The sequence below is a fragment of the Podarcis pityusensis genome (assembly GCF_964106645.2).
Source record: "Podarcis pityusensis genome assembly, chromosome: 12".
Classification (NCBI taxonomy): Eukaryota; Metazoa; Chordata; class Lepidosauria; order Squamata; family Lacertidae; genus Podarcis; species Podarcis pityusensis.
In genome coordinates, this window is record NC_138037.1 from 17,792,730 (window position 1) to 17,816,171 (window position 23,442).

General features: G+C 42.4%; 1 protein-coding gene and 1 long non-coding RNA gene across 8 annotated transcripts in view; one reads left to right on the forward strand and one right to left on the reverse strand.

Moving 5' to 3' along the window:
- CUL2 (cullin 2) overlaps positions 1-7,046 on the forward strand; it is a 51,393-nt gene extending 44,347 nt beyond the window's left edge. For all 7 annotated transcript variants that reach the window (XM_080974069.1, XM_080974068.1, XM_080974067.1 and 4 more), the window contains 4 exons: positions 651-853; positions 2,896-2,997; positions 5,413-5,529; positions 6,434-7,046. In XM_080974069.1, the coding sequence (XP_080830195.1) occupies positions 651-853; positions 2,896-2,997; positions 5,413-5,529; positions 6,434-6,565 (554 nt within the window). In that variant the 3' untranslated portion in view covers positions 6,566-7,046. The remainder of the gene's footprint in view (positions 1-650; positions 854-2,895; positions 2,998-5,412; positions 5,530-6,433) is intronic.
- Positions 1,381-19,911, reverse strand: LOC308459230. The gene is made up of 2 exons (XR_013977928.1): positions 19,656-19,911; positions 1,381-2,716 (listed from the first exon to the last, which is right to left on the reverse strand). It is a non-coding gene; the product is annotated as an uncharacterized lncRNA (long non-coding RNA).
- Positions 19,912-23,442: the final 3,531 nt, after the last annotated feature.

Below are 23,442 nucleotides of genomic sequence, written 5' to 3' on the forward strand. Positions count from 1 at the left end.
CCCACTGAATCAGACTGGCAGCTCATTCGGTCCAGCATCCTGTTCTTACAGTGACCAACTAGATGCCCATGGGAAGTCAGCAAACAACCTTAACTCCACAATATTTTGCCCACTTACGTTTCCCACCAGCTGGTATTCAGATGCACATTGCCTCTGGCAGTATAGGTAGTAAATAGCCATCATTGCCAGTAGCCACTGATAACCTTAATTTCCATGAATTTGTCAAATAGGTGGCCAGCGCTGCTACTTGTGAGAGTAAATTCCATTGTTCAACTATGCGCTGTGTGAAGACGTTTGTTCTTTTGTCTGACCTGAATCTTCCAACATTCAGCCATATTGGGTGGTCTTGGGGCCTAGTACTATGAGAGAAGGTGAAAAATGTCTTGCTATCCACTTTCTCACACTGTGCATAATTTTTATATACCTCAGTATCCCAGCTGTGTACAGAAACATGCTTTATTTGAGTTATTTCTTTCACTGAGAGAACCAGTTAATAAAACCCTTAGCTCATTTCTTCTCTGCATGCTTGGTTCGGTTAACCACCAGGCCTTGGGCTACTCCATGCCTGGCCCCACGTTGAAGGAGAGTGCCATTTTTAGAATTTGTAATGTGAGCTAAACCGGTTCATGAAATGCATCGTTGATTTGCAGGTGAAGTTAAAATGAATTATTTGTGCAAACCATATGTAGCCATGGTTACAACATACCAAATGGCAGTGCTGCTTGCCTTCAACAACAGTGAAACTGTCAGTTATAGAGAACTTCAAGACAGTACGCAGATGAATGAGAAGGAATTGACAAAAACGATCAAGTCGTTACTTGATGTCAAAATGATCAACCATGACTCTGAGAAGGTACGTCGCCAAAGGGACATAGAATGTATTTGCTTCTGTCTCCACTTGCTGGACATTTGCAAGTGTTTTGTGCTTGTTTTATGGGGGAGATGAAGCACTGCCTTCCGTCACTATCGCCCACAGCTTGTATAGTAACGGAGGGCAACCTGTGCTTCCCCAGATGTTGCTGAACTGCAGCTCCCATCATATCTGACCATTGACCATTCTGGCTGGGAGTGATGGGAGTTGGAGTCCATCAACATCTGGAGAGCCACAGGTTCCTCATCTTTTGCTTATAGAATTTCAGATTGGCCACATCTTTATGTGGTTTTGGAACACTGTGTCAGGAGCTTGACCTACACTCGAGAAGGACCCTGGCAGAGACACATGCCCGACTGGCATGTTCTCTCCCTCCTGGTCTTTCGTTCAGGAGCTTCAAAAGCTTTCTTCTGCCCGAACATCACAGCGACCGATGCCAACAGACATTGGCACACTTAGGGATCCACAGAGTCTTGGCAGCTTGCGTAACAGACCTCAGCAACTCAGCATTTTGGCTAATCTACTTTATTTATGTATAAACACACACGGAGCACTGCAACATGGCTCCCTCTCTCTCTCTAGCATCAGACAGCAAAGAGAAAGAACAAAGGACAATAGTCCCACTTCACGGAACACAGTAACACAAACATCCTGTCTCTATCACTTCCCACTTTGTGGAGTCAAAACATACCACGTCATGTGAAATACAACAATCCCATAAGAGCCATTGTGGAGCAGGAATTCTAACACATTGTCCATGAGAACAATGCAAATTACACCTGCCTAAAAACCTTGAACTTCATGCCTCTCAAGTAAGGTAAAGGTAAAGGACCCCTGGATGATTAAGTCCCATCAAACGGGTGCGGTGCTTATTTCACTTTTCGAGGCTGAGAGAGCCGGCGTTTGTCCGCAGACAGCTTTCCGGGTCATGTGGCCAGCATGACTTAAACTGCTTCTGGTGCAACGGGACAAGTGCCAGAGCGCATGGAAATGCCGTTTACCTTCCTGCCACAGCGGTACCTATCTACTTGCACTGATATGCTTTCAAACTGCTGGGTTGGCAGAAGCTGGGACAGAGCGACGGGAGCTCACCCCATTGTGCAGATTCAAACCGCGACCTTTCGATCGGCAAGCCCAAGTGGCTTAGTGGTTTAGACCACAGCGCCACCCACGTCCCTCTCAAGTACCAGTCCCCATGCCCCTTTGCAAACTGCTTTTGAAACTCAGTGTTCTTTCAGAAACAGTTGGTAAAAATGACTTGAAGTTTTACTCCTCAAAATGGACAAAACCTCAAAAATCCCACCTAAAGTACTGAAGCTTGGAGTGCTGTGTGTGCCTGTTTCCTGTGCATCTGAGGGGACTTGAGTTTCCATAGTTAGCAAAAAGAACATCCTGAAGTACAGCTTACCCAGAACATTCCTGACTGTGGGTCTCCTAGACAAGGCAGTAGACCGTTATTACAAACCTAATCCTTGAGCAGTGCAACAAACTCATGTTCTTAAAGCTATATCTATCCCCATAGGCTGAAATGAGATTATCTGTAAGAAATGGTCCATTTTTCCTCAGTGCCTTTTTGTAATTCAATTTAAGAGGACAAGGAAGTGCACTTTCTAACTTTTCCCCAGGAATGTCACAGGATTGATAGACTAAAACATGTTCTAATTATTTTTCAGTAATTGGTCTTGCTATATTTCAATCTTGTTAACAACATTAGGCATTTTTGTGTTCAGCGTAGTGGAACAATTGCACTGGGCTCGTTTTAAAAACAATCATATATGTAAAATGCATTATCTTGAGTGCCTTGAGTTGCCAAACTGCTCCATAGGGAAGTTAAATAATTCAGACCTGCCAAATTGAAGAAAAAAAAATAGCAATATGTTTATATTTCAACAGCGAAGATGTAAGCCATATGTAACTCTAGATATTTTTCATGCAAGCTGTTCACTGTTCTTGGGGAAACAGACAAGCTGTTAATGTGTTTGGCATCATTTGTGTGTGAAATACACATGCTTTTCTCATTGCAGGAAGATGTAGAAGCAGAGTCTACTTTTTCATTAAATATGAACTTCAGCAGTAAACGGACAAAATTTAAAATCACTACATCAATGCAAAAAGATACACCGCAGGCAAGTATCAACTTCTTTGATATGAACTAGCTTGAATTGCATGAATAGTATAAAACTGAAACCTATTTTTAAAACTGCTAACTTTTTGGTGTTAGAAGTAGAAAGAGTTAATGGGAGGCAAGCAAGATCGTTGCAATGAGGTTGCTAGTATAAACAGCATGGCATTTTCAAGGCGATCCAGTGCAAACTGGGCTTCAAATTGAGAAGTGTGGATTAAATTGGGAATTTCCAATTTACCAAATTGCTCTAAGTCTCATCAGTCCTTTACAGCTAACAGCATTAGTCATTCCAACTTGTTCACAGTGATTACAGCTTGAAAAATAAAACATTTGAACTAGGAATGTCATTCCTTTCAACCATGTGTCATGGCAGATATCTAGATAAGCTAAGAATTAATATTTCTTGAATCTCAGTTGCATAATGAACTAAACTTTTATCAAATTAGTCTTATTACTTCACTGATCCAATTGATCCACCACCTTCTCCAAAAACCGGATATTGCAACTGGCCGATAGCTGGGAGTCAGTAACCTCTGGACCTTCCATAATTACTCAGCTGGCTGGCTACTAGAGGACATAATGCAAACTGCAAAAAGAGCTTTATTCACAGCCCACACTTCCACATGGCAAGCATGATTGTGAATTCTTGCCAGTGTTCGGTTGGCTTCAGAGCGAGACTAGCCACTTGTGCTCCAGTCTTCTCCTACCTGGTCCATAGTTTAGAGCAGAGTTTCCCAAACTTGGGTCTCTAGCTGTTATTGGACAATAACTGCCACCATCCCTAACTAGCAGGGCCAGTGATCAGGGATGCTGAGAAGTTTAGGAAACCCTGGTCTAGAACTCCTTAGAGTCCCAAGGAGCTGCTCCAGCTCCATCACGCCTCTGAAGGCGGGCCATCTGAATGGGCCCACCATTCTTACAGGGGAGAATTGCCAGTGTCCGCCCAGATAATGACAGGGGTCTGACCATGACAAGGAAGTGCCTTGCACTCCTGCTACATCAAGAGTGTGCCCTGCCTGGTGTGTTGGACCAATGGCCATCTGAGAGAGACCCATGGTTGTCATGGATGTCATGAAGTCTCTAGCTGGCCTGACAGCAGCCTCCATGTGGATATGGATATGGAAATCACCCAAGATTATCATCTGAGGGTCCTCCTCAGAGACTACTTTAGCAAGCCTGATCAGGGATGTTTAGTAGACCAGCAGCACCCCTGTCTTTCTGGCCCAATACCAGATGCAGACCCTCTGAGCCCATCCCAAGATCAAGAGGCTTCCTGGCCAAGGAGATGTTGCTCTTATGGACAATAGCAACACCCCCACCTCAACCTCCTAGTTATGCACAATCAGGTTGTGCATGAGCATGGTTTTATTATGGACCAATCTAGCATTCAGCAACAGCACCACCAGACCAGAGGAGACAGTGGATATGCTACCAGTAACTTCTGATGGGGTCAGAGGGCTGAAATAAGGATCGGAGACCAAATCCCTAGGCCTCTGTCCCTGATGGTCAGCCCCCACCCCTGCTCAAAATGTGCCTTCCCCTGCCCAACACCACTGAAATCTTGCCCATCCAGAAGCATTAGCATGCCATAATTCACCCCATATGCAGCTTGGAGATTTGAATACAGAATAGCAAGCTCAGGACCAGTACTATATGCATCCTACACAGCCAGAAGTTGATGTTAAATCCCCTAGCCACTCTCTTCCCCCTGCCTCTCACTCACAACTTCCACAAAGCAAGACTTCCCCTCCACCTGGCTCTCACCCTAGCTGAGGGTCACAGGTGTTTCACACAGTGCCTTCTATATCCTGACTGACAGTATGGGGCGCCCCTGCCCCGTCTCTTCCTGACGTATGACTCAAAAGTGGCAAACCCCTTTGGTGTCAAGCTGGTTATAGCAAGGCAGGCCCTGGAACCCCCCCCCCAACTGCATTCACTCAGCCAGCAATCAGGCAATAACCCACGCTATTAAGCAGAGCAAACACTGTTACCTTCAGCCAGATGATACACAGGTCAAGCAAATGCTGTAGCGCGACACTTGCTGGCTGGGAGGACAGACCAGGCAAGGACCAGGATGGTACAAAGTCCTCCCTGTTTTCTCTGTGAGTCTGCTGACTTTTTGTTAAGTAGCTTAGAGAGTGTTTCAGTGGTCTCACATCCAGACACTGCTGAGATCCAACTCACCTTAACTTCCAAGTGCACAATAGCATTAGCGTCGCCATCAGGATTCACTAACAGAAACCATAGTGTTAGCTATGAGCACAGTGCAATGCACAGCCTGAACATACAATTCCACGACTGCATTCCTGGTGCAAACTTCACAGCCAACCCCCTGAATTATACCTTGTTAGACTATTGAATCAGTCTCTTGGTATATAAATCAGTTAATATGTGTGTTTGTGTGTGTGTGTTGCAGGAAATGGAGCAAACCAGAAGCGCTGTAGATGAAGATAGAAAAATGTACCTTCAAGCTGCTATAGTTCGTATCATGAAAGCGCGGAAGCTTCTGCGACACAATGCTCTTATTCAGGAGGTAAGAGCATGTGCTGACCAGTGTTATGGACTTGATGAAAACATGTAACTTATTCTGTTCTGGTGGAAATTTGTAGAATGTAGTAGGAGATCTTGTTAAGGACAGTGGTTTGGTTATTGCTGTTTTTGGCCAGGTTGGAAGCCCCTAATGCTATATATACATTGGAACTCTGGTGTTAGAACTGTCAACTTTAAATACAAAACATAGGGCACAAAATGCCATGTTAGGTATCCCCAAGCAGATGCAAATCAAACAACATAGAGGTGTCATAATGCACCCAAAAGATGCTTGGGCTTTCAGTGAGAGGTTGCCTAGAGAAGTGCTGTAAACTGAGTGGTACACGAGAACAGCAACTGACAGCAATAATTTCTGTTGTCACAAAAGTCATTTTACCAGCAGTGCTGATTATGGAAATAGCTGCAGCAGTTTCCATTTTTACCAGCAGGTTTACATGTGTATTCCTCCACATGAAGTACATTTGTACCTTGGTTTTCAAACAGAATCGGTTCTGGAAGTTCGTTCCACTTCCGAAAACGTTCGAAAACCAAGGCTTCCAATTGGCTGCAGGAGCTTCCTGCACTCAGTCAGAAGTTGGACGTTCGGCTTCCAAAAAAAGTTAGCAAACCAGAACACTTACTTCTGGATTTGCAGCATTTGGGAGCCAAAACGTTCGAGTCACAAGGCGTTCAAGAACCAAGGTACGACTGTATACTCTGTGGAAAGCTCAAGACTGTTCACAAGGAGGAAAAATAATATTATGTGAACTATCCCACAGTTCAGGAAAAAAATGAATGTATGCCCTTTTAGAATGATGTGCAGAAGGTGACATTGGTTTTGTTTTGAAGCTTTATAACTCATTTGAATTAGGTGTATGTTAAATAAAGCGTCTCTCTCTCTCTTTCAGGTCATTAGCCAATCAAGAGCTAGGTTTAATCCAAGTATCAGCATGATTAAGAAGTGTATTGAAGTTCTGATTGACAAACAATACATTGAGCGGAGCCAGTCCTCAGCAGATGAGTACAGCTATGTAGCATGAGGTTAATATCCTGCAGGTATGGTTGTACGGAGATCATTGCTGTCACTGCTTGGTGTGTCCTGTGGGGGGGAAAAAAGCAGGCCTGCTGTGTCTCCATAATTGGTCACTTTGGCAGCCCCTGTTTTTTCTGCTGTTTACAACATCACCAGTGCCACGTCATGAGCGTCAACGAAAAGAAATGAAAAGCCTATAGATATTCCAAGCTCATGTCATTATGACATTTCTTAAAACTTTACTAAACAAGAATGAGTAAAGTATTGCTGAAATGTGGAAATTTTGGTTGGATACCATGCTTCCCCCCTTCCACCCCCTCCATGCCCCCCACGTTTGCAGTTGATGTTTTTTAATGTATCTTAAAAGACAAAGTTAAAACAGACTAAATATTGTAATATGGCAGATAACATAATAATTGTATCTACATTAAAATGTAAAAAGAACATGATACTGCTGCTTGTCAAATAAATAAAGAAATGGAATATGTTGTGGTGATTTGATTTTAATTAATAAATCAACTTTGAAGGACATCTAAATTACTGTTCTATCTGCACTTCCATCCATGGGTTCTGCAGCTGCGCAGAGCTACCTGCAGGTAGCTGTGTGTTTCTTATTTGGAAGCAAAGGCCCACTAAGCTCAGTGGGGTTTATCTCACGTCAGTGAGATTGTGGTCTAGTTAGTTTTATTATGTTAAGGCAGTTGTTCATATTCCAAGTTACGCTGTCCAGCATTGAAGTGCAAGTCTGGAAACGGGGATTCTGATCATCTGCAATATGATTAGGGCTATTTGTGTCAATTTATCTATTTTTAAAAGAATTGGTGTGTGTGTGAGTACACAACCATGTGACTACTGTGTGTAAACCAGTTATAAGGAGCCAGGAAACAGTTCTTTGTTTGTGGCTGCACTTTTTCTAGCAAATGGCACAATGGGAAATGATTAACCTTTGAACTTACATTAGGATTGCAAACAGATGCATTTGCGTTTTGTCGAACATGTCCCTAAGGATGTTTTAGCAAATATTTCCTTCAGTATGTCATCTCTTTTGACTCTCCTAAACATAACCGAAATACCTGTTCTAAACATTGACCCATCCAGGAATCCTTAAAAGCCTCCTTTTGATCTTTTCCATTATTGTTCCACTTTTGGTTTATCGATGAGCCATTCAGAGACCATTAAACTTTGAGCAGGATTTGCCACCATCCTGCCTAAGTTGCAGTGGCATAGATCGTCTCCAGGACAACTTCACCCACAGTGCCTCACTCTTGAAGGACTCCTTACTCAGAATGAATTGTGCTGGGACCAGAAAGCCCTGTTGGAGGACCACCGCCTGTTTTTCTCACAGCAACCGCACACCATTTCTATCAGGCTCACAGTGCTCCATTCCTTTGCTCAGATTAGCAGCAGCTGCCGCAGGTGGGTCATCCATGGTACAACAGCAGCAAGTTTCAAGAAATAGTCTTGTGTAGAACATGGCAAAAGATTGGCACAATATTTATTTCAAGACACATTCCTGAGTGTTTTTTTCCCCTTAACATTTTTAAAGTGGCCATAGCAGTATAATAATTTTTAAACTTTTTTTCCGCTCAGTGGTGGGGTGGGACAAAGCTACTGGAGCCGCATATAGCAGCTAAGAACTTGCATCACTGTCTGCTAGCAAATTGCAAGTATCCTTGCTAGGATAAACGAGCCTGCCCCATCCTAGTGCCCTCTAGATGTTTTTGGACTACAGCTTCCATAATCCCTGACCATTGGCTAGATATAAAGATGCCATGAATTCTTTGGATTGGCTCAGAGTACAAAATACCATCTTGATGAATTTTAATCTGCTAGAAACTTGTTAAGTCTTGCTGTGAAAAGTGTAGTGGAATTTAAATAGCACTAATGCCCTGGGGAAATGAGTCCACAAGGGCAAGCAGCAGCAGCAGTTACATCAACCAGCTATTAAGGTTTTGGGAAAGAATAATATAAAGTCCAAGAAGGAGCCGGAAGGAGATGGGCTCTTTTATTCATGAGATTTTTAGAACAATATTTGAGCACATGACATATTTAATTGTTGACATGGACTCTGGCTTAGCTACCTGACTGCTGGGTAAAGGGAAGGAAGGGGAGCTTGAGGCTGGGTATGAAGAAGAAAGGAGAGAGGTTTTAATTCTATACTGTGTTCTTGCAAATTCAACTACTTGTGGTCTAGTTGCTACCCCTAAAAATGTTTGGATGCTTAGGAGGTTGATATGATTGGCTTTCCCCTAATTAAATAGCATTTTTGCAAACCACGCAGCCTCCTACTCTGCAGTAGCACAAGGAAGCGTAATGCACTTGCTGCATGCTGCTGCTGTGATTTTTGCTCATTTTAGTAGAAGAGGAGGAGTTTGGATTTGATATCCCGCCTTTCACTCCCTTTAAGGAGTCTCAAAGCGGCTAACATTCTCCTTTCCCTTCCTCCCCCACAACAAACACTTTGTGAGGTGAGTGGGGCTGAGAGACTTCAAAGAAGTGTGACTGGTCCAAGGTCACCCAGCAGCTGCATGTGGAGGAGCGGAGACGCGAACCCGGTTCCCCAGATTACGAGACTACTGCTATTAACCACTACACCACACTGGCTCTCGTACAGTTTGGTAGAATGGTCATTCCCCTTTCTCTCCTGTTTACTGCTGGTTGGATTTCAGCATCCTTTCCTTGCCCTTCTTATATGGCGTCTGACTGAAAGATATCATAGTAAGAAATGCATACCTTCCTTCATGTTCCTATCCCTGAGCAGATGTCAGGTTCTGCTTGGTGGTTTTACTAGAATATTATGATTGACAGGCTTCTGCACTCTGTGGAACAAGGACCAAGGTACTTCTGAGCAGATGTTCAGCCCAGGAGCATATTTTTACAACCCAAACTGATCTGAAGATCCTGTCATACACAATTCCACTCCCCAAGCTTTATTTGGAAGGCATTTTGGTTGCTATTGTGAAACCACTTGGGGGGGGGGGGGTCAAACACTTTCTGATCTACTGCAAATCACCTTGAGATCTACCAGTAGATCCCAAACTACTTTCTGGCCCAGACCAACCCATCTGGCAGGGTGACACCACTATCTCAGGTGGTGGAAGCCCCGAGACAGCACCCTCACAGGCACCCTGCCACCCCGCCACTGGGGGAGAAGCAGAACTGACATCAGCGCTGATTTCCAGTGAGATCTCAACAGAAATTGGTGCTAATGTCTGTACCACTTCACCACTGGCAGAGGCAGCTGGGCAGGGAGACACTTCCCATTTTGCCTCAAGCTGTGAAATGGGACACAGTGCCCTTGTTTGTCCACCCCTGCTCTAACTTGCTTACTTGCTGTGCAACACCACTGCTGGAGCACTACCTCTGCCTCCTGTTTTAAAAGCATGACTGCCCCTCTGCTTTGCTACCTCTCTGCCTTTTCTGAGAGGTCAAGGTTTAAGGGAGCATTGAAGCCAAGTATAAAATGTTTGGGGTGGTGTGCATACTTCTCATTGTGGTGGAAGGGCCAGAGTGAATCCATTGTACTGTGGAATGTACACCTGCTTATAAAAAGCAGTTCTATGGCGGCTGCATTCCTCTCTAGTCAGATCTCCTGAGAGCCTGTGAACTTGTGACTTTTGAAAGAAAAGTGGATGGAACGGGAACCGTTAGCAAGCTAGATAGCTTGCCCTTTCCAGAGTATAAAGTGATGTCAATTTGTCTAATTCAGTGGTATTTTATTTATATATTGTACTCTTCCAAAACCTCCTTGGCACTTTTATAACCCAAATTCTCTGGTGCTTTCTTTTGCTAGAGCATGTTTTTATTTTTCATCAGGCTTGTTGGAAAACAGCAATGTAGCGCTAACTACTCCTTTTTTATTGCCTTTTTATTTATTACACTTCCACTTTTTATGTCCATCTCTTGCAGCACCACATTTCCCCGAACACATTGAAATGGTATGAGCATGGCCTCCTGTTAGACCAGCCGGGAATTAAATTAAGTTTGTATTGTGCTAGCAAAGTGGATGTCAAGTTTTCATTTCAGGAGGTGCCACACTTTGCCGGTGCTTGAAGCATCATTGCAGTGCAGTGTGCAAACACTTTCCCTTCCCCATTGAAAGGTTTTATTTTAAACAAATGGATAAGGATGTAGGGTAAATGTGTGCCAAGATTGTGCAAGGTAATGTATGGAAGAATGTGAACTTCCTCCAGCTCTTAAAAACATTTGGCCTGAAGTAAAGAATACTTTTTCCCCAATATAGGCAAGGTAGAGACAGAATGAGAGAGGCAGTATGCTCAAACAGCTGCAGGTCTTGACTGAACATTCATGCCCTCTGCCCTACTCATGACCACTGTTCAAACTGTGTGTGTGTGCCATGGATGGTATGTGCTTAGGATGACCATATATCCTACTTGACAAAGGACAGTCCTCTGTTTTCAGAAATACTCTATTTGAAGCTCCAAACCTTGTCTGAAGATAAAAAACTGCTAAGAAAAGAGAATAGAGGCTGGACCAGGGCAGCTGACGTGAGCAGACAACACTGGCCAGAGGCTTCCTCACTGCTGAGACGGATTGCATTTCTATTTAAATTACAGCGATTATTTCTAAATTTGCAACAATATTTTAAACCAGGCAAATTTTATGGAAGTCTGTCCACTTTTGTTCTCTTGTGTATGTGATCCATTTCCTCTTATTTGTTTTATTTAACGCATTTATGTGTTGCTTAATCATTCACAACTCTAAGCAGTGTGCACAAAAACAATCCACAACATGCAATAAAATGAACAAAAATTAATAAAACTCAAACAATTCAAAGTTATGGTTATTGCTTGGGATCCCAGGTTGACTTTTCAACATTTCTATTAAGTTCTCAGCTAAATTTCACCATTCTTCTCTTGTTGTAATACGTTTGTAAGCTACTTTGGAAGCCCTGTTTGTACCAAAAGGTGAATAAACATATTATTTTGTAAGGCAAGGTGGTAGAGGTGATCTCCCTAAGAGAGGACAATACTTCCTCAATACAAATTGGAAAATGCATCTCCCACACCCAGGCCATTCCTTCATTTTGTTACTTCTCTATGCAGCTGAAGTTAAACTTCCATGAGGGAGGGGGTAGAGGAAAAAGAAATTACGTCTTAGACAATTATCACAAGAGGGATGGATGCATAAAAACACAAGGTTAAGAGGACGGCAGCTGAGATTACCCTGTTTTCAGCACATTCAGTGAATGAGAAATACTATAATTATTGGCCTTTTGAGTGCCCGTTATTTTCTTCAATATTGAAGTGCATTCTGCTGCAGCTGTGAAGCAGTTAGACCCCTTGCAATTGCCTTGCAATTTATTTTGGCACCAGTGATGGTGTCTTGTTTCAAGCCTGTAACTCAGTGTAATCCTAAATGTTCATTGTTTGTCAATAACATTATCTGCTAAACACAACTTGGCTTAGTGATGTGGAAGAGCTTGTTTGCTGAATCACATTCATTGTGAAATGCCACACCTTTATGTACAGTACCATGGGAGGATAAAGCTATATTCTTGCTCCTGCATATCAGGTGTTGGGAATCACAAGCAGGGAGATTGCTGGTTTACTAATGTCCTGCTTGGAGGCTTCCCATAGGCATCTGGTTAGCCGCTGTGAAAGCAGGATGCTGATTAGATGGATCTTTGGCCTGATCCAGTTAACGGTTCTTACATTCTTTTGGCTGTTCCCTTTTCCACATTCTAGGCCCTCACTGTTTCACTGGCTATACTTTGCCCTAGTAATCAAATTGGAATACTTGAGGAGAACCTTAATTAGGCAGTATGCCACATAGGGTGGTCAGATGCAAAAAAAGCAGGCTGGGGTCCTGTATATAAATAAAATAATCAAATAAGTAGGACATGAGTGCCATAGCATACTCCCCCTTAAGATGCTCAGCAACTGGTATTCAGAGAGGTAAGCTGATACTGGAAGTAATATAGACATCATGACCAATGATAGCCTTACCTGATCGCCATTTAAAGCTATCTGAGTTGCTGGCCATCCCTACATCCTGTGGTAGAAAATCCCATAGTTTAACACATGCCAAATGAAAGTTCAGAAATCTCGTTTCTTTTGCATATGGTCACTCCAATTAACGGCCAACCAAATTACTTTATGCTGCATGTGTGCCTAGTTCATGTTCCTGTTAAAGGATCCCTGAGTTAATAGGGTTTGGAAAGAAGCCTTGCCAGAAACACTTAAAAGCCTCTGTCAGTCGGAGAAGGGCATGCTGAGCCAGAAGCACCACAGATCTGACATCGGTAAGGTGCAGCTTTGTGTGTTCTGATGTAGCTTCTAAAAAGGTGAAACAATGGTCTTGCTAGATCAAACCATCTAAAGGTTGTTGCAGCTGGCTAGGTGCTTCCAGCTGCTCTGACTGGTCCTTGAGAAATGCCAGTTGCTACAGCGCAACAGTGAGAGAGGGTTATTGCCTTCATGCCCTGCTTGTAGGCTTCCCAGAGGCATCTGATCAGCCCCTGTGGAGAAACAGGAGGCTTGACTGGTGCTCCATTCACACTATACATTTGAAGCACTAGTATACTACAGTGATACCTCGGAAGTTGAACGGAATCCGTTCCAGAAGTCCATTCAACTTCCAAAATGTTCGGAAACCAAGGCACGGTTTCCGATTGGCTGCGGGAAGCTCCTGCAGCCAATTGGAAGCCACAGAAGCCATATCAGACATTTGGGTTCCAAGAATGTTCGCAAACCGGAACACTCACTTCTGGGTTTGCGGCATCCGGGAGCCAAAACGTTTGACTCGCAAGGCATTTGGGATCAAAGGTCTGACTGTACTTTATAACAGTCATGGCTTACCTTCCTTCAAAGAATTCTGGGGGTTGTAGTTTGTTAAGAGTACTGAGAGTTGTTAGGAAACCCATATTCATTCCTCTCACAGAGTTACAATTTCCAGAGCAGTTTAGCAATTAATTCCCACTTTCCAGGGAATTCTGGGAATTGTAGCTCTGGGCAGCTCATGGATCTCCTAACAACTCTCATCACCTACAGCTGCCATAATTCTTGGTTTAAGGCAGCTGAAGTGCTTTGAATGTATGGTGTGAATGTGCTGTCATAGGTCTGTGATCTGATCCAGCTGGGCTAATTCAGTTAATTGACAAAATTTGAGGTTGTTAAAAGAAAAAGAAAAAAAAGCCCGCTAGGATATTAGAGAGGAAAAATCCCCTATTTGAAGAGGAGCTTCGCCAGTAAATAAAAATATGCGCTGTGGGTGTTTCTTTCTCTTTTTACTCATTCTCACACCCAGAAGGAGCTCTGGAGTGTGGGCCTGTCAGGGCCAGTAAACCCACTCCTTCCCTTGTTTGTGCTGTTCTTGTGAGTGTGGGGAGGGAAGAATGGGTCCCAACATGCCTTGCTTTGTTGACAGCTCCGTGAGGAGATTTCATGTGGGAACATCTCTAAAGCGCTGTTAGGTTCAGCACCTTGCGACACAGAGTAATTCAGGTAATAATAATAAAAATAAATCAGAGTTGGCAGGGCTTGGACAGTCTGAAATAAAATAAGCATGGGCTGAAAATGAAATGCTTTGCGATGTCCCACAATGGGCAGAGGAACTGTCTGAGGGAGTAATGTTCTGACAGTCAAGAGTTGTGAAATGCCTGTTTCTCATATTGAAGTATTCGGAGGAAGCCCTATCTATTTTAGTATATATATTTTTACAATATAAGATAGGTAAATTTTAATACTTTGGGGAGCAAAAGGAATATTGAACACGAAACAAAATGTTATCTACATCATAGTTCTATAACATTGTGCCATAGATTTGTAGTTATTCCCTTCTAGGGAGCACTTTAGTTGCATGAAATGCTCTCAACTTACTCTTCTTAATTTAATCTACCACCTGTGAAGCAGAGATTTAACCGAAGCCCTAGAGTGAAGCAGAGGATTTAAATATGGGACTGTATGCATGAATCAGACATCTCAGTGCAAGCCTTCAGTCTATCAATGTGTAAACAGGCACATAATAAATTGAAGTTGAGACCTCGCAGGTAATCCGGTATGGCATTATCATTGAATTTGTTTTTGTTCCAGGCAATTGGAAACTAGTGAACCTCATCTCTAGCAGCAGAGTGGCCTGCCATGGGCTTCTGACTTTACAATTGAACTTATTTATATGGAAATATGCCTAGAGGGCAAGAAGTAGGAGTTCTGTGGCAGCATCTGAAAATCCTAAAGACATGTGCTCCATTTGTTAATCTAACATGGCTTCTACCACTCCATAATAATTAAAGAAGGCCCTTTTAAATAATGGAGGGTGGGGGGTTAATTATATGAGGCATAGTTTCCGATTCCCATCTGCATTGACAGTAGGACTTGCGCTGTGTTTAAAATCAATGCAAATGAGTTTCCTGTCAACCACACTTGCCACCATTGTCTCCTGAGCCTATTCAGCTGTCAGTGCTTGCCAACTAATAATTGCCACGCTGTTTTGGGCTACGCCACCCTGCTGACCTGCTTAGCTGATACTACCATCTTCTCTAAATAGCCCTTGAGGAGGGAGATCATTTTCCTCTTAAGAAACACTGCTTAAGAAACCACATGGTTGGGTTTTCCTTTTTTTAAAAAAGCTGTTTTACTTACTGCTTTAAAAAATTAATTTAAAATGGCAATTTATTTGGTAGCTAATATGAAGGCTGCTAAACAGGAGAGCGGAAGTAAAAGCCATAACCAATTAAAGCAGCCTCCCCCAACCTAGTGCTCTCCAAATATTTTGCATTACAATTCCTATTGTCCCTGACCAATGGCCATACTGGCTGAGACTGATGGGAGATGTAGTTCAAGATCATTTAGAGTGTGATATCATTTTGTGGCAAAGTGGTTAGAGATCTGGAAGACCAGGGTTCAAATGCCCCATGCACCCATGAAAGTGACCCTGAGCCAGTCACAGTCTCTCAGGTCAATCTGCCTTGTAGTGTTATTTTGAGGATTTAAAAAGTAGAAAGGAATATGGCACTTTGATTTATTGCACCTTGAGCTCCTTCAGGTAAAGGTGTCATTGTGTAACATTTAATTTACAACTTTGTGCCAATTTGCAGGGGACAACACATTTGTTGCAATTAAAAGGGAAAAGGGAAAGCTGAAGCCCAACACAGGTTTTCTGTCTGATTATTGGATGCTGACCTCGTTTTCAGAGGATCAATTCTTCTTCATCTGAACATCCCACTTTCTTCTTGCGATATAGAAGGCTATTTTATGCCTGCAATGTGTTCCTTTCTCTTTTCCAGGATCAATTTAGTCTCCCATCTCCAGATTCAGTGCTTTAGCCCAAACTGAAGATGCCATTGCTTATGGCAGAAAATAAAAGAATTTGCAATATTACTTATCCTGCCCCCTTTGTCTTCATCATAACAAACAAACCTCTCATTTCCACTCAGAGAACACATGACATATCTTAAAAAGTAGCAAACAGGCAAGCCAACTATCTCTTTGCTTGATAGACTTTTCTCCAGAACATTTTTGACATAATAACATTGTGCATTTGAGTTAACTGAACACTATAATTAATTGAAGTGCATTGTGTATTTGTCAGCTGATTGAGATATTTATTCTTCTTTCTATATTTAATTCTGCTGTGAGCTTTAAAAAAAAAGAAGCAGCCATGTTTCCCCTTATTAACAACTAGTCCTCTTAAACTAGATAGGACTCTGAAAAACACTGTTGCAGTTGATTGGGATCAGTTTTGCCTTTCCTCCAAATTTAATAACATTACCCAGAATAAATGGTACAAAACTTGGGTCTACATTGGAATTTCATCAGTTGTTTGGTTGCAACAGTGTGCATATTCCCCTTGGCATTCTCTTGTGAAAATTGAGGCTTGGTTCTAGATAGTGATCCTATGATAATGGCATGACTTCCATGCTGTGGGAAGCACTCTGTAATTGCAGGATTTGCTCCTGCTTATTAAGTGAAGAGGAGCCTAGTGGGAGCATTTTAAATTATTTAAGGCAAAGCAGTTGTTTGCGTAGCTCATTATGGAAAAGAGCGGATGAAATCTGGGCTCTTCAGTATGAGCTGTTTATTTTTCAAGTCCTCTGGGAATTTCAGTGTGTGTTTGAGAAGCTCTTTTGACCAAAGTCAGAGCAAGTGAATTTTCTGCCCTTGAGATGATTTTTAAAAAATGTATATAAAAAGGAAAAGCAAACTGTGTAATGAACATTTTCTTCAGGGAAGGAAATGTGATCCTATGTTGCAATTGTTGTGTGTATTTGTGGCTGCCTTATATTAGGAAATGAAGGCGTTTGTGTATATTTCTATTTGAATGTAATACAGTCGTGTTTTAGAGCAACATTTCCCACACTTGGGAGAATATTAACTATTTGTCCTTTGGGGGATTCTAACTTTGAAAATGAGATAAGAAACATTTCTCCATTTTTAAGAACAAGGCCAAACCACAATTGTTATGGAAGCATGGCTTAGTATTTGAACAAATCTAAAACAAATCTCAAATGGAACATCTCTTTTCCTGCAACAGTAGAGACATGCTGATGCATGATTAGATATAGTCCCTGGTGGATCGGTAACTATTAATGTCAGTGCCAAAAAGAGAATTGGGCAGAGAAGTGGAAAGTAGCAGAACTGGGGAAAATACAACAAAAGCAAATATGGAGTGAAGCATTAAGGTGTGTTGTTGGTTCTATGACTCCAGAAATAAGCGATTTTTTGATATAGTGTTCTAGCTGCACATAGGTACTAGAGCAAAGCAGCTAGTGGCTCCAGACTGGAGAAACATCATGAAAAATGGGGAAGAGTTGTTGTACTCTACCACAGGCAATTTTCTCGTAGCTGATCAAAGGCTGCATCCAATGCTAGCTACTTTGGGTAGGTTGCTACTAAACCAGCCCCTTCACCCCTACTTGCGATTTGAGGTAAAAAATCTATTCCCTGGGCACTTCACAGGAACACACAAGAAATAAAAAGCGCTTGTTTGCTCACTCATTATGTAGCCATGGAAAAAAACACCTAATATACACGTATACAGTGTTTTAGTGTTTCGTAGCATTGCTGGCCTACTCTCTTGAGAACCAGATGGGTCCCTTTCCCAAAGAGCAGAAATTTCAGGTGCTTTTATAAGTAATTTGAAGCCAGCTCTAGTCTTAGCAGCTCTGCCTGAGCATCTGCGGCTTGGTCTTGAGGGAATCGTGTTAAATGCTGGCAACAAGTGAGACTCTGATATCTCGGATGAAAGAGGAAATAAAAATTAAGCTTTCCTCTGTGTCAAATGATTAAAGGCTGTAGTAAACAAGCCAGCAATGCTTTCCTTCAGCAGCAGCCACATACTTTTCTTCACAAAGGCGCAATATGTGCTTTGTACAAACAAGCAGCTACTATTACGGACTTAGTGGCTCAGTACTTATTCATCCTAATGGCTGCTCTTTGAATTGTCTCAGTCCATATCATGCAAAAATAATTTTCATTACCGCCACATCTGCACTGTATATTTAAAGGAGCCATTTTAAACAGCCATGTTTCACTCCATATATATATATATATATATATATCCTGGGAGCTTTGTTGGTTTAAGGGTGCTGAGAATTCTTTGGAGACCCATATTCCCCTCACAGAAATATCCAGAGTAGTTTTAAAAAAACAATCCTTCTCAGGGATCGGGGAAATCATTCTACTATTATAACGGGGAGTTCTGTGGTTTATTGTTAGAAAATGGTTGAACAGATTCATTTGAAGCTTGACAGAACAGGAGCAGTAAGTTTGTGTATGGTCTTTGCTGCATTTGGGGTAGAAGCAATAATAAGTGGCTTATTTTTTTAACAATTGCAACATTTGACGAGGGGCTGTTGACAAGTTCTGTGCATTTTTCTTCCACACGCTTTCCTGGGGTGTGCTTTCCATAAAGATTTCTCTGTTTTCACTACATTTTGGGGGGGGGGGGGAATTGTCTGATGTATTAGGTTCAGGAGGTGCTTTTGTGTAGTAGATGTGTTACATGTTTGTAGTTTATTAAAGGCTGGGGGGGGAGCAATGCAAGACAAAGGGATTTCACAAGGCTCTTCCCAGAAATGCTCAGCATGAACCTGTTTTGAGAGGGTAAGTGGGGGGAGGGGGAGGGGTGTTGAATGGAATGTTGGGTGGAGTGAGTGTCAGGCAGAGAGGTTGACAGTTGGAAAATGACAGTTAGATGAGGCGGTGTGAGGAACAGGAAAAACTGGGGGGAGGGGAGGAGACAAGAGAGATGCAAATAAATAAAATGAATATATGTCTTTATTATAAGGCCACAGCTGTAGTCCTATTTGTCAAGGGTGAGTCAGGTAAAGAGCATTCTGCCATTAAGCTGAAAAAAATTGGTGTCTTTTTTTTTTTTTTGTAACTTTGATGGCTTGAAAATGGCTGCATAGCAGTGGTCTGATTTGAAACTTGGCAGTGTAGTTTGAGGACAGACCACGCCAAATTTCAAGTTTGCCTGATGAGGGTTGTTGTAGACATGGCCTTCTCAAATTCAGTTAACAAACAAACAAACAAAAACAGTTCAGTTTGGCATGCTTTGTTGAGGGCATTCAATATTCACTCCAAAATGCCAAGGAACGGCTGCTTTCAAAGGCCACATTTGTCTCTTCAGTCTACGCAACTGAAGCGACCATTCCACATTACAAGTAAACAATGGCAAGCAGTGCCCTTCACATAGAATAATAGTGTTGAGTTCTCCCATGGGAAACACTCCCTGACTGAAACCCCAGAGAGCCCCTGCCAGTCAGTGTTGACAGTTCTGGGCTAGATGTTCCCATGGTCCCTGACTCAAGAATGAGGCAGTTTCCTGTGTTTCCTACACCTGGGCAATGTTAAATGATGATTGCCCTCAGAAGCTAGATAAGCTGTCAAAGGTCTGGTGCAAAAGGAATAGGGGCCACTGAAAGGCAAGTTAGTTAACAACTGCCTATGGGCCAGCAATCAGGAATGTGAGAGCAAAGGCAGACAGGTGGCAGCTGCCAGCAGCTACACAGCTTTAACCCACTGATAACTCTTCTTTCCCTCCACCCCACCTCCCATTTTTGAATTCCTGACTCAGCTGTCTCAGTATAACTGAACACTTGGCCTTGCATCTGGTGTCTGTGATTCGGTTACCGTTTTGTACACATTGATCTTTCCGCCCATGTTAGCCGATGCAGTTGTGGGCTCTTGTAGAAGGGGAGACACACACCACATGCACACAAAACAGATTCCACTTAGCAAGAAGTGTTTGCATAAGGCTTTTCCACCAGCTGGCTAAACCGTTCTGCAATTGCATCATAGTAAAGAACACATTAATACACGTTTCTCTGCTTTGCTGGGTAAATGTTACATTATAGCGCTTTTCCTCTGAATTAGGGGCATTCTTGGGATTTAATTTAATCTCTGATGCTCAGGAGATTGCCAGAGCTCAGCCCTAGACCCTGTGCATTAGTAATGAAAGAGAGTGCTTCTGAGCATATGCAGAGTACAATTTCCCTCACTACAACTGCCAATCCTCTTCACATGTGAGACTAGCCTAACTGCTTGTGTAGGCTCCCAGGTATGGGGTGAAGAAGAATTGCCCATTTCAACTACTAGTTTGTGTGCAATTTTAAAAGTGCGTATATTGAACAAGTTATCACATCTATGGATAATAAACGGGTGGAAAAAAGGACCTTGAAACTATTTTGCCCTTTATGACAATAACAACAGTTCCCCACCACCACCATTTTCATGGCACAGAAATACACGTGTATAAAGAGTGGGGAGTGACATATTTGGTGACATCAGCTGTTATGTCACGTCACACTCAGATACAGTGGTACCTCGGGTTAAGAACTTAATTGGTTCTGGAGGTCCGTTCTTAACCTGAAACTGTTCTTAACCTGAGGTACCACTTTAGCTAATGGGGTCTCCTGCTGCCGCCGCACGATTTCTGTTCTCATCCTGAAGCAAAGTTCTTAACCTGAGGTACTATTTCTGGGTTAGCAGAGTCTGTAACCTGAAGCATCTGTAACCTGAAGCATCTGTAACTCGAGGTACCACTGAATTTAGCAGGACATAAATAATCCACCGTTCCTGAACAGAATGGGTACTGCAATGTAAAAGGAGCATTAGAAGCTAGGACAGAAGTGCTAATAGCATCATAACTAGGAAAACTAATGCAATAATCCTCACAATAATAATCTGAATGCACCCATAGTAGTAAAATACTTCACATTTTAACATTGTTTTTCTCTTTGGGCCCTGGGCCCTGGTCCATTAGGGCAAATGGGGCACTGCCCCAACAACCCTCAGCCTGTCCTCAACCCACCCCACCTGCCAGCCAGTCAGAAGATGGTTCCCCTACTGTGGGTCTCCTTGCCTTCCTCCTTCCCAGTTCCTATAAGCACTAACCACCAGTGCTATTTTTCTAGAAAAAGAGGTGCCGGAAATCACCACGAACACCTCCCTTGTTCTCTTATAATGGCAATGGCACCCACCTGAGAGGTGCCAGAACTCAGTTCTGGCTGAAAAAAAAGCCCTGCTAACCACTATTGTCTTTGGGAATTTTGTGTGTAATGCCCCATCATTGCCTGACTTGTAAAACCCTTATTCCCAGAGGGCTCCTGGTTTAACTGGACATGAATTTTGATTTTTTATTATGAGCAGATGGAGGGAAGAAAAGAGAGTTATAAATTAAGAGAAAGTAAATAAATCAATAATTTAAACTTGCCAATTACACGCCTTAATTTATAATGAGTGGGCTTATGGGTTATATGTAGTAGCCAATCGTTATTGCTAACTATGGATAGACTTTGGATGTGTAAATTATATAAACTGCAGCACAGACAGAAAAAAACCTGTAGTTGATCAAATCAGTATTTGATCAGAAGCTTCACTGCCTTTCATATAGAGCAGAAGCAGAAAATATGCCATCAGAGTATCTTCTGTAATTCTATGCTTGCTGTACTTCTTCAGTGAATTTGCACATGGTTATCATTTCCCAGATTTTAAGTATTTATTTATTTAAAATATATACCACTGTATCATAAAAACATATCACAGTGGTTTACAACAGTATAAAAACATAAATTGTTTTATGCTGTTTTATTGCTATTTAGAGGCTTGCTTGGGAGACTTCTAGTTATTATATGACACATCCTGTCTATGAATGCTTACAAAAGTCTTTCTTCATGTAGGAATCCAGAAGCATGGCTTTTAGGAGGTACTCATTGCCTATGTGGAGAAATTCTCCTACCCAGCAACCATGTTCCAGATCTTCCCCATATTTAGCTCCCTCCTCCATGGAGTATGAACCAACCTGCCCATGCTCCTTCTAACATTGACGGCTATAACTTGGATACATTAGCAGAAGCTTCGCAGAGGTAATATATAACTTACTCAGAACTCTTATATCCTGTTTTTCCCCCCTTTGTATTTAAAATGATTTGTAAGGTGGCAAATATCCAGATGTCAATCCAATTATTTTGCCCAGCCTAGCCCAAGTCATCCCACCCCATTCTTGAATTCAGACGGGGATGTTGTCCAAAAATTGCATTTGGAGGATATTATAAATGCAAGTTTTTCTCTTGGATTTTTGACTGCTGGCTGCATCTCTGAAGGATTCAAAAGATACGAGTGGGAATTTGGCCACCTACTTTATATGAGACTGGCAAAGAAAATGATTTATTGCAGGTATACAAAGATGGTGAGATTGGTTCCGCCTCCCCCCCCTTGTGACTTCGAACTTTATTTGCAGATCTTCCCCAATATCTTTAACAACAGTTCTGCATGCAGGTATTGACCTGTACATCTTTGCCCTGCGAGTGCCAAACTATAGCCAGAATGATGTGAGGGATGGTGGAAACGCAATAGCAGAGATGATTCTGTGTGCAGCTCCCCCCCCCCCTTTTCCCCTGGAAATAATTTTTATTTGATTTTACAAACAAGAAGTTATAACAATATCAAATACAAAACCATATACAGTGGTACCTCAGGTTAAGTACTTAATTCGTTCCGGAGGTCCATTCTTAACCTGAAACTGTTCTTAACCTGAAGCACCACTTTAGCTAATGGGGCCTCCTGCTGCCGCCGCACTGCCGGAACCCAATTTCTGTTCTTATCCTGAAGCAAACTTGTTAACTTGAAGCACTATTTCTGGGTTAGCAGAGTGTGTAACCTGAAGCGTATGTAACCTGAAGCGTATGTAACCTGAAGCGTATGTAACCCAAGGTACCACTGTATTGAGAGTTCTCTGAATCTCCTGACTTCCCACCCTCCCCTCCGTGGGTCCTATTGTCAACATCTTCAACTGCATATTATTTCACAGGCCATAAACTGTATCTCTTCATATTATCCACAGTGTTTGTTACGCTACAAGTGTTATTAAAATCCTGCAAGTGTTTTAATCTGCTTACAGTGGTCTCCTAAATAGATTGTGATTTTTTCCCTTTCTTTCTTAAAGTCTTTTTCTTCTTGGTTCCTGGGCTTTCCGGTCAGTTTTGCAATTTCGGCGTACTCCAACTGCTTAATTTGCCATTCCTCTCTGGTAGGCACTTTGTCTTCTTTCCATCTGGTTCCACCTTTTTCAAGGCAGCTGCAATAGCAGAGAGCTTCCTCCTTATCTAATAAGTCAACCAGTCTACATATATTTGCATCATTTTATTATGGAAACTAGACTCTTTTGAGTTTATAGTGAACCACTGCCGGGAGAACAGAGCACCCCCTTGAAAGCTGACCATCCCTGTTCATGTAGGAAATAGCTGTGCTCTTGCTTTTACCCCTGGAAGAGTCTGTAGCTCAGGAGTGGGCAACCTTTGGCCCTCCAGATGTTATTGGACTCCATCTCCCATCAGTCGCAGTGAGCATGACCAAAGATCAGGAATGAGTGGAGTTGTAGTCCCATATCATCTGGATGACCACGGGTTCATCTCCATTG